Source organism: Phacochoerus africanus, chromosome 16 (assembly GCF_016906955.1).
Source record: "Phacochoerus africanus isolate WHEZ1 chromosome 16, ROS_Pafr_v1, whole genome shotgun sequence".
NCBI classification, from domain to species: domain Eukaryota; kingdom Metazoa; phylum Chordata; class Mammalia; order Artiodactyla; family Suidae; genus Phacochoerus; species Phacochoerus africanus.
In genome coordinates this window covers 9,736,142-9,748,602 of record NC_062559.1, presented here as the reverse complement: position 1 = coordinate 9,748,602, position 12,461 = coordinate 9,736,142, and the positions used below count along the sequence as shown (strand labels likewise).

The window sequence follows — 12,461 nt, the reverse complement described above, 5'->3', positions numbered from 1 at the left end:
ACCTCCATATGCCACGGGAGCAGCCCCAGAAAAGGTAAAAAGACAAAAAAAAAATTAAAAATTAAAAAAATTTTAAAAATAAAAAGGCAAAACAACCTCGTGTGCTAGAAGTCAGGACAACAGTTACTCTTCGGGGGCTGGGAGCAGAAGGGGTCCCGGGGGCTCTGTGGAGGACTGCAACCATTTCTGGTCTTGAGCTGGATGCGAATTTCACAGGTGTGCTTACCTGTGGAAATTCACTGAGCGCTACAGTTCTGCTTGTGTTCTGTTTTTATGCGAGCATAGTATTCTTCCAGAAAAGGTACAAAGGACAGTAAAGGAGGAAGGAAAGGTGAGCAGGAGGAGGGCACGGCGGAAAAGCCTTAGAATGTACAGACTACATTTACTTCTGACTCTGCGGCGTCCTAGCTGAGGGACCTTAGACAAGCCACAAACCTCTCTGAATCTGGTGTTTTGTTGTTTTGTTTTTGTTTTAGGGCTGCACTCTCGGCATATGGAAGTTCCCAGGCTAGCGGTCCAATCCGAGCTGTAGCCGCCAGCCTACACCACAGACACAGCAATGCCAGATCCTTAACCCAAGCGAGGCCAGGGATCGAACCAGCAACCTCATGGTTCCTAGTCAGATTCATTCCCGCTGCGCCACGATGGGAACGCCCTGGCGGTTGTTTTTTTAATCTAAAAACTAGGCAACAAAAACAGCCTTCCCGTCTTCACTGTGCAGTTGTAAGAACCAGGTGAGCTAAGGCAGGTAAAACCTTTCAGAAGGCAGCAAAGTACTGCAGGAGGGGGAGCACCAGTGCGATCAGAGATCCAGCTCCGCAGACAGGAACCCCTGCAGGGGGTCTGCAGTATCAATCAAGCCGAACCTAGGGCCCAGGGTGGGAAGGGCTGACCCTCACCAGACTGAGAGTGTGAGAGTGTGTGAGTGAGTGAGTGAGTGAGAGAGAGAGAGAGAGAGAGAGTGTGTGTGTGTGTGTGTATGTGGCTGGTTTCTGTGCTTTCATTACATCTCCTCACCTAATCCCTTAATGGCCTGGGCCCCAGAGTACAAGAGCACCTGGAATAATCCCTGTGTTTATGCGAGATGGATTCTGTCTCGTTCCTTTTAAAGTGGCTATAAATAGATGCCATCCACCCTGTCCTAATCACCCATCCTGAGGTCAGGATGCAGGTCTATGCCTAAATCTGCCCAAACCTTTAGACCAGCACGCGGAATCTTCGGGGCATTGGCTGGGCAAGCCGGCGATGCTGAGAGAAAGGACCCGCCCCCAACAAGCCTCCCCCCCCCCACCCCCTTCTTCTGGCTCCAGGCCTGTAACAGCTCACTCAGCAGCGGCTCTATGGAAGTCACGCTCAAGAGTCAGGGCTGGAAGGACCCCAGCACTCCCGCTTAAGACATGGTCCTGGGGGAGTTCCCTGGTGAACTAGGGGTTAGGACTCGTGGTTAGGACGCGGCTTTCACCGCTGCAGACTGGGTTCAATCCCTGGTCTGGGAACTGAGATCCCACCCCAAGCCGCTGCATGCCGAGGGCCAAAACGGGGTCTGGGAGGAGCCCAGACTCTGGATCCCTGGGGACTCCGCATTCAGCTCGGAGACCGGCCGCCAGGGGGCGACAGGCTTTTTCTCCCAAGTTGGTGGAAAAGGGCAAAGCGAGAGCTGCCGTATTTTCTACGTGGGGTTGGGTTTCATCGCATCGTCTCGGTTACCCGGAGAACGCGCCCGAGTGGAAACTTGGATTGGCCGTCCCCCCCCCCCCCACCCCCACACTTCTCATGGGCCCTAGAGCCTGGGGGCTGGCACCATCCCACCCACTGTGGACAATGCCAAGTCCACTTATGAGCACTCTCTGTCGCTGCTGCTGCCACCTCTTGAGGGAAACACGACTGAGGCATATGGAAGTTCCCATTTCTCTATTAAGTCCCTGAAACGCCAGGAAAAAAAATCTTTTTGAAAGCAAGGACATTTTTCTTTTCTTTTTCTCATTTATGTCCCACATCTTATCAGCACATCCCCAGTGTAAGGTCCGTGAGTAGCTGCGAGGGACTCGGGGCGGGGTGCACATGCGCACGCGCCACTTTCAAAGAAAATGGTACACGAAACTCCTAATTAATTTATTACTCCAGCAAAGCGAGATTAATGAGAGGGCAGTATTTCCTACTTTAAAAGATGTATCAATAGATTTTCCAGAGTGCCCTTAACCATCAAGTTTTGCTACTGCACTTAAATATTGGTTTACGGAGCCTAAACGAAGTGATAGAATGACCAAGAGACCAGGAAATTTAGAAATAAAATGAGCAGCCACAGCCCATTGAAAATCAAATAAAGATGAAAAGGTGTCCCTAAAAATTAAAGAACTCTGGATGAAGAATATAAGCCACAAGGCAAAGAGGCCATTTTTTAAATTTCTATTTTCCCCCAGTATTTAAGTTTTTTTTGGGGGGGGGTGTGGTTTTTTGAGGTTTTTGGGGTTTTTTTCTCCTTCTTCACTTTTTTTAGGGCTGCATCTGCAGCATATGGAGGTTCCCAGGCTAGGAGTCAAATTGGAGCTGTAGCTGTCAGCCTATACCACGGCCACAGCAACGCCAGATCCAAGCCACATCTTTGACCTACACCACATGGCAACACCGGATCCTTAACGCACTGAGTGAGACCAGGGATCAAACCCGCATCCTCACGGATCCTAGTCGGGTTTGTTACCGCTGAGCCACAATGGGAACACCCTCAGTATTTGAGACTTAATTAATATTTCTCAATACTAAATATTAGTAAATACTAAATATGTATTTTTAACTGCCTAAGAGCACAGTTAGTTGTTTTACAGAATCAGTCCCAGGCGAAGTGAATTTATAGGGTTGGAGAAATGCTTTCCTCCCTCTCCCCTGATGACAGAGGGTCTCATGAGGAAATGAGCTCCCAGCCTCCAAATCCGTTCAAAGAGAGGTCCTGTCTGCTTGTTCGGTATCTTCCGGAGAGTTTCCCCTCTATCGCCTGTCGGCTCTGCCCCGAGGGATGGGTGGGGAAATCTTGGTCCCACCTTACAGACCAGGTGACCCGTGGATGCTGCCTTGGCGACAGGCCCAAGGCCAGGGCTGCTGGGCACCAGATGCAGCACGGAATCCCTGGTGGGACCTGGTGACCACACGGAGGCCTGGCCCAGGCCAAGGACAGAGGCTGCTGCGTGAGACACAGGACAGACTGATTCTAAGAGTCTCCCCAGGTCGAATTCTCAACAGCTTGGCCTCGGCAACAGATGTTGGGGAGAAGTCTGGGGATCCATTTTCACCATTGCCTATTGGAAGCCCAGCCTGAAGGGCTTCCTAGCTTGACATAGTCTGCTCAGAGCCCCTGGGTGCCCAGCCCCGGAAGTCAAGCAGACTCTCCTCCACCCTTATCAGCGCAGACAGGGCCTGAGAGCTCAGCCCCGGGTCCCAGCCTCCCGCCTGTAAGGATGCTGCTTCTGTTTAAACACTTGGAGTGGGGGCACCAGCCTTTGCTTCCAAGGCAATGCCCTTTCTTGATGAGGCCTCCCTAGCTTTCCCTTTTTTACTTCAATTCTACCCCTTCAACATTTGGGGGGTTAGTTGTTTGTAGAAGGCAAAGAAAAATATGGAGCCCCCACACAGCTTAACCACATTTTCCATTTCAGTTCTTGGCGGCAACACACACACACACACACACACCTCGGTTCGCTCCCTCCTGCCAGCGCCCCATCCTCCGAGATGCCCCCAGAACAGGGCCTCAGCCGGCCTGGCGCCACCACTTTGCATTCGGCAACACATTTCAGGAGTTCCCCCTGTGGCTCAGCAGGTTATGAACCTGACTAGTATCCGCAAGGATGCAGGTTTGACCCCTGGCCTCCCTCAGTGGATTAAGGACCTGGCATTGCTGTGAGCTGTGGTGTAGGTCGCGGGTGCAGCTCGGCTCTGGCATGGCTGTGGCTGTGGCTGTGGCTGTGGTGTAGGCTGGCAGCTGTAGCTCCGATTCCACCTCTAGCCTGGGAATTTCCACATGCCGCGGGGGCGGCCCTAAAAAAAAAAGAGAGACAGGAAAAAAAAAAAAAAAGAAGGCATCTCAGAGTCTTTCCACAGGCTGTTCCACAGACTATTGTTATTTAAATTTCTATTTGAAGGAAATCTTCAACCAATACAAGTTGGAAAAACAGCTGCGTGAACCCCTGTGTACCCATCATGCAGCTTCGACAAGTGTCAGTTTACAGCCACCCTGGCTTCCCTATCTTCTGCCAATTAAAAAAAAAAAAAAAAATCCCAGCTAGCATACCATACCATCTGTAAATATTTCAACATATACCTCTAAAAAGAAAAGGACTCTTGGAGTTCCTGTCATGGCACAGTGGTTAACGAATCCAACTAGCAACCATGAGGTTGCAGGTTTGATCCCTGGCCTCGCTCAGTGGGTTAAGGATCTGGTGTTGCCGTGAGCTGTGGTGTAGGTTGCAAACACAGCTCGGATCTGGCGTTGCTGTGGCTGTGGTGTAGGCCGGCAGCTACAGCTCCGATGAGACCCCTAGCCTGGGAACCTCCATATGCTGCGGGTGCGGCCCTAGAAAGACAAAAAAAAGAGAAGGACTCTTTCCCAAACCCCAACCACCACACCATCATCACACTAAAAACCAAATAAACCATCATTTCTTAAGTGCATCAAATATCCACTTAGGGTCCGGGGGCGTGTGGTTGAGTCACACTTTGGTTTTTAGATTGGTTTGTTTGAACCAGCACCCAAACAAGCCCACCCACTTTTCACGGGCCTTTCTCACTCATCATAAATCTCTCCGTTTAGACGTCGCTTCCTCCTGGCAGCTCCCCCACCCTAAATGCCAGACGTGTTCCCCGTCTGTTCTGCTACAGCACCTAGACTCCCCACCCTCTGACCTGCATGCCTGCTTGGCACCCTGAGACAGCTATAAACGACCAAAAACACACCTGACGCCCAGCACTGTGCCGGGTCAACAGGAGGCACCAACCCTGTGCTGAATGAACAAGTAACAAAAGAGTTTCCGAACAAGACCATTTCTCCTGCACGCCCCCCCCCCAAGCCCACTCTAACACGCCCCGAGTTCAGCACAATGACTTGCTCAGAGTCTGTTTCCTGACGGAGCAGAAACTTATGCATTTTGAGGCCCCAGTGCCTAGCGCAGCATCTGACACCACTGGGTGTTCAGCGAAGGGGTGGTTTTCTTTTCTTTTTCTTTCTTTTTTTTTTTTTTTGTCTTTTCTGGGGCCAAACCCATGGCATACGGAGGTTGCCAGCCTAGGGGCCTAATTGGAGCTGTAGCCACTGGCCTACACCACAGCCAGAGCAATGCAGGATCCAAGCCCCATCTGTGATCTACATCACAGCTCACAGCAATGCTGGATCCTTAACCCACTGAGCAAGGCCAGGGATCGAACCCGCAACCTCATGGTTCCTAGTCAGATTCGTTAACCACTGAGCCACGAGGGGAATTCCGAGGGTTGGTTTTCTAGTCCGAGTTCTTTTTTTGGGTTCACAGCCTCTCTGGGTCTCACTTTCCTGTCTCTATGATGAAGAATCTGGATTCATGATTTCCAGGGTCCCTTGGGGCTCAGTTGGGGATTCTGCATAAGGGGCCCGGCTTTGCGGAGAGTCAGCATTTGCCATACGCTTGCTGCCCTCTGCTGGCAGGACTGGCTCAGGACGCCTCCGTCCCCAATTTTCCTGAAATAATTGCAGGCCAGGAAAACAAGGTCCAGAGGGAGGCTGGGCTGGTGTGCAGGTGGGTGGGAACTTGAATTGCCTTGCCTCACCTGAGTTTGGTTAAAACATGGAGGCCTGAGGCTTCCCCACCCCATCCGTGCACACCTCCCAGAGAGGGTCCCTGGGGCAGGTTGCAGACAAAGACTCACACAGTGAGCTCACCCTCCTGGCTGCACTTTAGAACTAAGGGAGGCCGGGGGTGGCTTCAAAAATACTAATGCCCAGGAGTTCCCGTTGTGGCACAGTGGAAATCCGACTAGGAACCATGAGGTTGTGGGTTCGATGCCCGGCCCCACTCAGTGTTAAGGATCCAGCATTGCCGTGCTGTGGTGTCGGCCAGCAGCTGTGGCTCCAATTCGACCCCTAGCCTGGGAACCTCCATAGCCACAGGTGTGGCCCTAAAAAGAAAAAAAAAGAAAGAAAACTAGTGCCCAGGCCCCCCCTCGGGCCAACAATCAAATCCCTGGGGAGGGGGGAGGCAAGGCCCAAGCATCACTGTATATCAAAAGCCCCTTGGCCCCTTCTAATGTCAACCACATCGAGAACTGCTGGACCAACAAGCAGATGTCAACACACACATCTTGAGCTCAAAGCTTAAAAGCAGTGCAGAGCTCATCTGGGGGAAAGAATAAACCAGGACTTGACTCGATAATACAAACGTCGCTTGGCCTGTCTGCAAAAGTTCTCTTTCAAATACCGACAGCTCCCCAGCCAATTTTGTGCAAGGAACCAAATACCATTTACTCGTCAAGGATGCTACTTCCTGATCTGGTCTCCTTTCCTGCTTGAGATATAGTTCTATATTCTGGTGTATGGTGCCACTATTTTGTTGCATTTTTAAGAATATTTCTGCATTTAAGACTCCTTTGGTTGCAGGTAACAGAATTCAGCTGTCACTAACTTAGGCCAAAAATGAGAAGCCATTGGAGAGGTTCTGAGATGCCACCCACAGGGCTACTTGCCAGGAACAGATGGCAGACAGGACACCAGGAAATGGGCTCTGTCCTTTGCTTCTGCCTCTGTGCACATCTAACTCATTGCTTCCTTCTCACGGCAAGCGTGTTCTCTGCTCAGCGATCCACAAGGCACGACGTGGTGATCAACAGATCATGACTCACCTGTGTCCAGCTTCCACCTGCTGGAGAAAAACCCCTTTTTCCTCTGCCTCGGATCCAAATTTCCAGTCTGTTGCCCTTGTACCGGAGGCCCGCTCTCGGGCCAATCAACCATGGCCTGCAGGCCTAAGTAATTTGTTGGACCTGATGCAAAACAAAAAATGCAGGGAAAGTGCCATTAATGGTCCTCTTCCATCTCTCAAACCATCATGGTGTTTTTTTAATTTTCTAATATCAGTCCTAGTAAGCTCTACATTTTAAATGATGAGCAAGAATTTTACCTCTCATCTCTAGCTCATGCAATGCCAGTTTTCCATGTTAATATCAGAGCATTTAACTCCCATGCAGAATGACTGAAATTATATAAGTTGTCATTGGGACTCGGCCAAAAAAGGTGAACGCAAACCAAACTATTGAGGGTCGGAAGGAGGAAGAGAGGGTGCAACAGCTCCCCCATGGGGGTCTCCCCGGGCTGTGGGGGCACAGGATGGGCTGGGAGTCAGATCCTTGCTGGTACCCAGGGGCTCTGCCCTGCTTCTGCCAGCCACCAGGCCTATGCCCGTGACACAGCCTGGGGCGGTTCTAGAGGAAGCTAAACCAGACATGCCCCCTTCTCAGAGGCCCAGCCCCCAGACCAGAGTAGGCTGTGACCCCCAAAGATCATTAAGCCTCGTGCCAGACCGTGTGGTGCCTGGTGTGGGGAAGGGGGATGGCAGCACCACAAACACCATGCCCACCCCTAGATCCTTCAGGGTGAAAGCACGTGGTCCGCACCCTCTCTGCACCAGAGCCTGGGCCGAGGGTGGAGGGTAACGTGGTCAAAAAGCAAGGCAGAGAGGGGCCACCAGGCTGGGGCCCGAGTACCAGGGCCAGGACAGCAGGCAGCTGAGAGCCCATCCTGGAGAGGCAGCCAAGGGGGGACCACACGGGGGCAAGTCCCACCAGCTTCTACTCCACGAACACAAATCCCAAGATAGGACAATTGGGAATTTCCAGAGGACAAGCGCAGAGTGTTCAACCCCAAGCCCAGGGCCCCTTTCCCTAGTCGGCTCTTTCTCGAGGCGGCCCCGGCGGCCTGGGGGCGGAGGGGGAAGCGTGGGCTCAGGTGATAACCTTTGGAAGGAACAGCTCCCGGAGATGAGGATGGAGAATGTTGGAAAAGCCGATTGTTTTCGTTTTTCGCCCTTCCAGTCGGTCAGCCTTAGGCTGCACACGTTTTCTTCGGCAATTTGGCTTTTTCGCGCAGCAGTACTTGACAGCTACCACTGACGGCTGTGTCGCCCTGAACGATGCTGACGGATGAGCTACGCCATGTGCCTCGGACTCCACGTGTCCTGGTCTAGTCACTCTCCCCTCCGCCCCAGGCAACTGGGCTCACTGTCTTCCTCAAGGACACTAGGCACAATCCCACCCAGGGCCTGTGCACTTGCACCTGCTGGCTTGGTCCCCCCTTCCCTGGGATGACTTGGCCTCACCCCAGAGCCTCTGTTCCACTCTTGCAGCATCTGGAGGTTCCCAGGCTAGGGGTCGAATCAGAGCTACAGCTGCCGGTCTACCCCACAGCCACAGCAACGCCAGATCCAAGCCGCACCTGCAACCTACACAGTAGCTTGTGGCAACTCTGGATCCTTAATGCACTGAGCGAGGCCAGGGATCGAAGCTGCATCTTCATGTATACTAGCCAGCTTCTTAACCTGCTGAGGCACAGCAGGAACTCCCAGGGATACTCATTTCTAAGGTGACAGTGATGCTGCCCATCCGAGGAGCCCTCTCACAACCACTGGTTTAGACCCCGGCCAGGGCAGCTGTGTAGCCAGCTGCTGCAGGCTTGAGAACTGCTCCTTGTGGGTGGATGGGGCCTACAGACTGGACTTGCCCCCCTCCAAGTGCTGCCCCCTGCTGTCCTGAGATGGTAGGACAGAAGCAAGCCAACCAAATTGAGGACTCCTCTTTGATGAGCTTTAACTCGTTTAAAAAGACAAGGCTGTCAGCTACCAAGCAAATAACTCACTCCAGCTCTGCAGGGAGTGGGGCGAGAGGACAGGAGGAGTGGGAAAAATCCTTCTCTGGGGAAACCAGCAGAGCAGCTAACAAACCTCGTAAGCATCCCCCCAACCCCTGCCACTAACTCATCCCACCCACAGGCTTCAGGCCATGGGGGGAAGGCTGGAGAGTGACAGCATTTCCGGGGGGAAGAAATGCAGGGGATGGTGGGATCCCTAAGACGGGGTACTGGAGTTGTGCTTCTCCACACCTTCACTCCTAGCATCTCATCAATATTTTTCAGTTGTTTTTTTTGTTTTTTTTTTTTTTTGTCTTTTTAGGGCCACACCCTCAGCATATGGAGGTTCCCCCCAGGCTAGGGGTGGAATCAGAGCTGCATCCGGTGGTCTACACCACAGCCACAGCAACACCAGATCCAAGCCCCACCTGCAACCTACACCACAGCTCACGGCAATGCTGGATCCTTAACCTACTGAGCGAGGCCAGGGATCAAACCCACATCCTCATGGATACTAGTTGGGTTCGTTCACCACTGAGCCACAAAGGGAACTCCCCCAGCTTTTTCTAATTGGATGAGTGAAAACGGGATCTCGTGGTTTTTCATTTGTATTCCTCACCCTGGCAACTTGTATTTGTTTTCTGTCTTTTGCTTCTTCATATCCTTTGACCATTTTTCTGGTGAGTTACCTTTCTTACAGATTTATCATAGCTCTCTGGTTTTTTGTTGTTGTTACCATTGATCCTTTCTAGTTGTGGCAATTGTCCTTATTTATTTTGCTATTTCACTCTTTGTCTTATATATGATGTGCTGATCACAACCCTGTGAAAACCTCTCTGAGCCTCAGGTTTCATCACCTAAGAGATGGGAGAGTAGCTGTTCCATTTGGTTTTCTGGAGGATTAAAAAAAGTATCAACGAAAATAATCAATAATAAGAACAGAAGAGAGTTTTGTGTGAGCCAAACTGAGGACTTGCCTGGAAGCCTGCTTCCCAGATTACTCTGAGAAAACAGTTCTGGAGAAGCAGGGTTTTCAGCACAGCACAGTTTTCTACGTTGTCAGATCAAAGAACATTAAACAAGTCAAGGTTACATTTCTTCAAGGTTTCCAAAAAAAAGAGAACAGACCAGCGCGTACACAAGTCAGCATGGCCTTGGCGCCCGGGAAGGGAGTCTTGGCATCAAAGGAGGACCAGCACTGGCGTCCCAGGCATTTAGTCTTTATTTTTAACGTGGACATTCTTTCCTTCTGGTCAATGTGCCCTTTTGTTTAACAATTAAAGCAGATGTACAGTGTATTTGGAGAGGCCATAAATAGGCTCTTTTAGGTAGCCTAAAGCTCAACTTAACTCACGTATGAGCCAGGATGACTTCCCTATATAGCTCAATGTATAAATGCTTTTTTTTTTTTTTCTGGAGTTCCCATGGTGGTGGAGTGGAAATGAATCCAACTAGGCACCATGAGGTTGGGGTTCGATCCCTGGTCTTGCTTAGTGGGTGAAGGAGCCTTCATTGCTGTGGCTGTGGTACAGGCTGGCAGCTGCAGCTCCAACTGAACCCCTAGCCTGGGAACCTCCATATGCCACAGGTATGGCCCTAAAAAAACAAAAAGCAAAAACAAAAAAAAGCACTTTTTTTTTTTTGGTTGTTTTTTTTTTTTTTTGGTCGTACCCACAGCATATGAAAATTCCCGGGCCAGGGATTGAATCTGAGCTGCAGCCAAGACCTGAGCTGCTGCAGAGACAAGCTGGATCCTTAACCCTCAATACCACAGCCAGAACCCTGTAAACACGACTTTTATCCTAAGGGAGTATGTACAACACGCAGCTACCACATCGTCAGCCCTCAAAAAACACTAGCAGTGCCGCTGCCGCCACTGCTTTATCACACACTCCTCTGACACCCAGAGACCCCGGAGTCCCGGGCCTGGCCTGCTCTTCAGTAACACACACCACCAGGAAACAAGCACAGCAGAAGGTGGGAGTGCCGATCTAATGCGATCTGGGTCGTATGGCTTTTCGTCGGTGGGGTTTCCATTGACGTGTTTGTGAGCGTTGGAGGCGGACGCTCAAGGGAGTGGGAAAGACGGAAGCTACGTGACTCAGTCTAACTCAGCCTCCACCCTCTGTCGCCACCCCTCCATCAGCCGAGCCCTGAGCATTGCAGCCTCCAACAAGGCCTGCCCTACCTGGACATGGTGCTCTCGGAGACCCTGAGGATGTACCCACCCGCTTTCAGGTGAGCCTGCATCCCCGCCCCCCGCCCAGACTCCAGCGCCCCTGGGGCATCACTGTTCAGGGTCCCCGTTAGTCCTCACCCCGTCACCACCTGTGCTGTGAAGAACGCTGGACTCAAGCTCCTGGGGGGCAAAGGCCGAGGCTTGGGTTTTATTTTTTTCCCCCTGGGGCACTGGACACCACAGGGATACATATCCCGCCCATATTCCCGTACATTCACCCTGCTTTAAAAACTGTCACTGGCCTTTCTTACATGACTTTCTCCCCAACCCAAGCCAATTTCTTTGGCCTCCTCGTCTTCAGCAGCTTAGGCTTGTCCCTCTGCCTGTTCATTCGTTCATTCACCAACTCATTATCCAGTACCGACTCTGTGCCACACACTGGGAAGTCAGCCCCAACAGATAAAAGCCCTGCCCTCGGAGCTGACATTCCGGGGGGACTACCCCAGGCCTGGGGGCACCCTCTCCTTCTCCAGTGGTCCACACCCATCCTGTCGGCAGAGCTCCAACCCAAGATTCACCACTCCAGGAGGTCTGACTCTCCCTGCCTCACCTCCCCGCCTTTGCGCGCTAACTAGACTTCATAGTTTATGTTGGGGCAATTTTCAACCGTTCTGAGACATTTCACCAATGGGCATCCAGTCACACCCACCTGTAGGTGCCTCGAGAGCAGGAATCGGATCTTCTGCTTTCAAATTCCCGCTCAACGAGGAGTTACGGAACCGGACACGTTCTCCCCACGCACAGCAAGCCAAGCGATGCTGGGATGCTGAAGTTTGCAGCAGAGAAAAAATATATTCCCCGAGCAGCCCAACGAGGAAATAGAACAAATCTCCAACCGGCCTCCCCCACGGCAAGGGGCTTGGAGCATGTGTGGGATAAAGCTGGGGCCTGGGGAGCGTGGGGCAAGGTAATAATTGGAGAAAAGGAAAAGGTGAGGCAACGGCACTTCTGCGCAGGCGCAACTAAGATGCAGGCGGTTCCCCGGGTGGAATTCTGAGCCCTCCGACGTCAAAAGGTTACCGAGCAGACACTGCGCATGCCCAGTTGGAGGGTCCGTGGGCTTAATCAGTCTTAACGAGCTCATGATCCAACTGGACCCAGCTGACAACAAATTCCTAAAAACCAACTTGTTTAGAGGACGCTTAGAGGACGTGCAGGGTTTTCGTAGAAACAAAGAGAGCAGGACGGGGAAGGCAGGTTTAATGGATCTAACTGATGCCTGGGTTTCAGAGGCATCCCGTGGAGCTCAGGATCTTATGGTGGGTTCTCAGGCCCTTAGACACTGACATATTGCCAGATTTCTAGAAACAGAAGCAACACAAAGCATTAAACTGTGTATCATAAATTCCACTCTGCATCTCTATAGATTAC

At 51.6% G+C, this 12,461-nt stretch overlaps 1 protein-coding gene across 2 annotated transcripts in view; it reads left to right on the top strand.

The window, feature by feature from the left end:
* Positions 1-12,461, top strand: part of TBXAS1 (thromboxane A synthase 1) — a 170,417-nt gene that overhangs the window by 150,221 nt on the left and 7,735 nt on the right. For both annotated transcript variants that reach the window (XM_047763007.1, XM_047763008.1), the window contains one exon: positions 10,998-11,089. In XM_047763007.1, the coding sequence (XP_047618963.1) occupies positions 10,998-11,089 (92 nt within the window). The remainder of the gene's footprint in view (positions 1-10,997; positions 11,090-12,461) is intronic.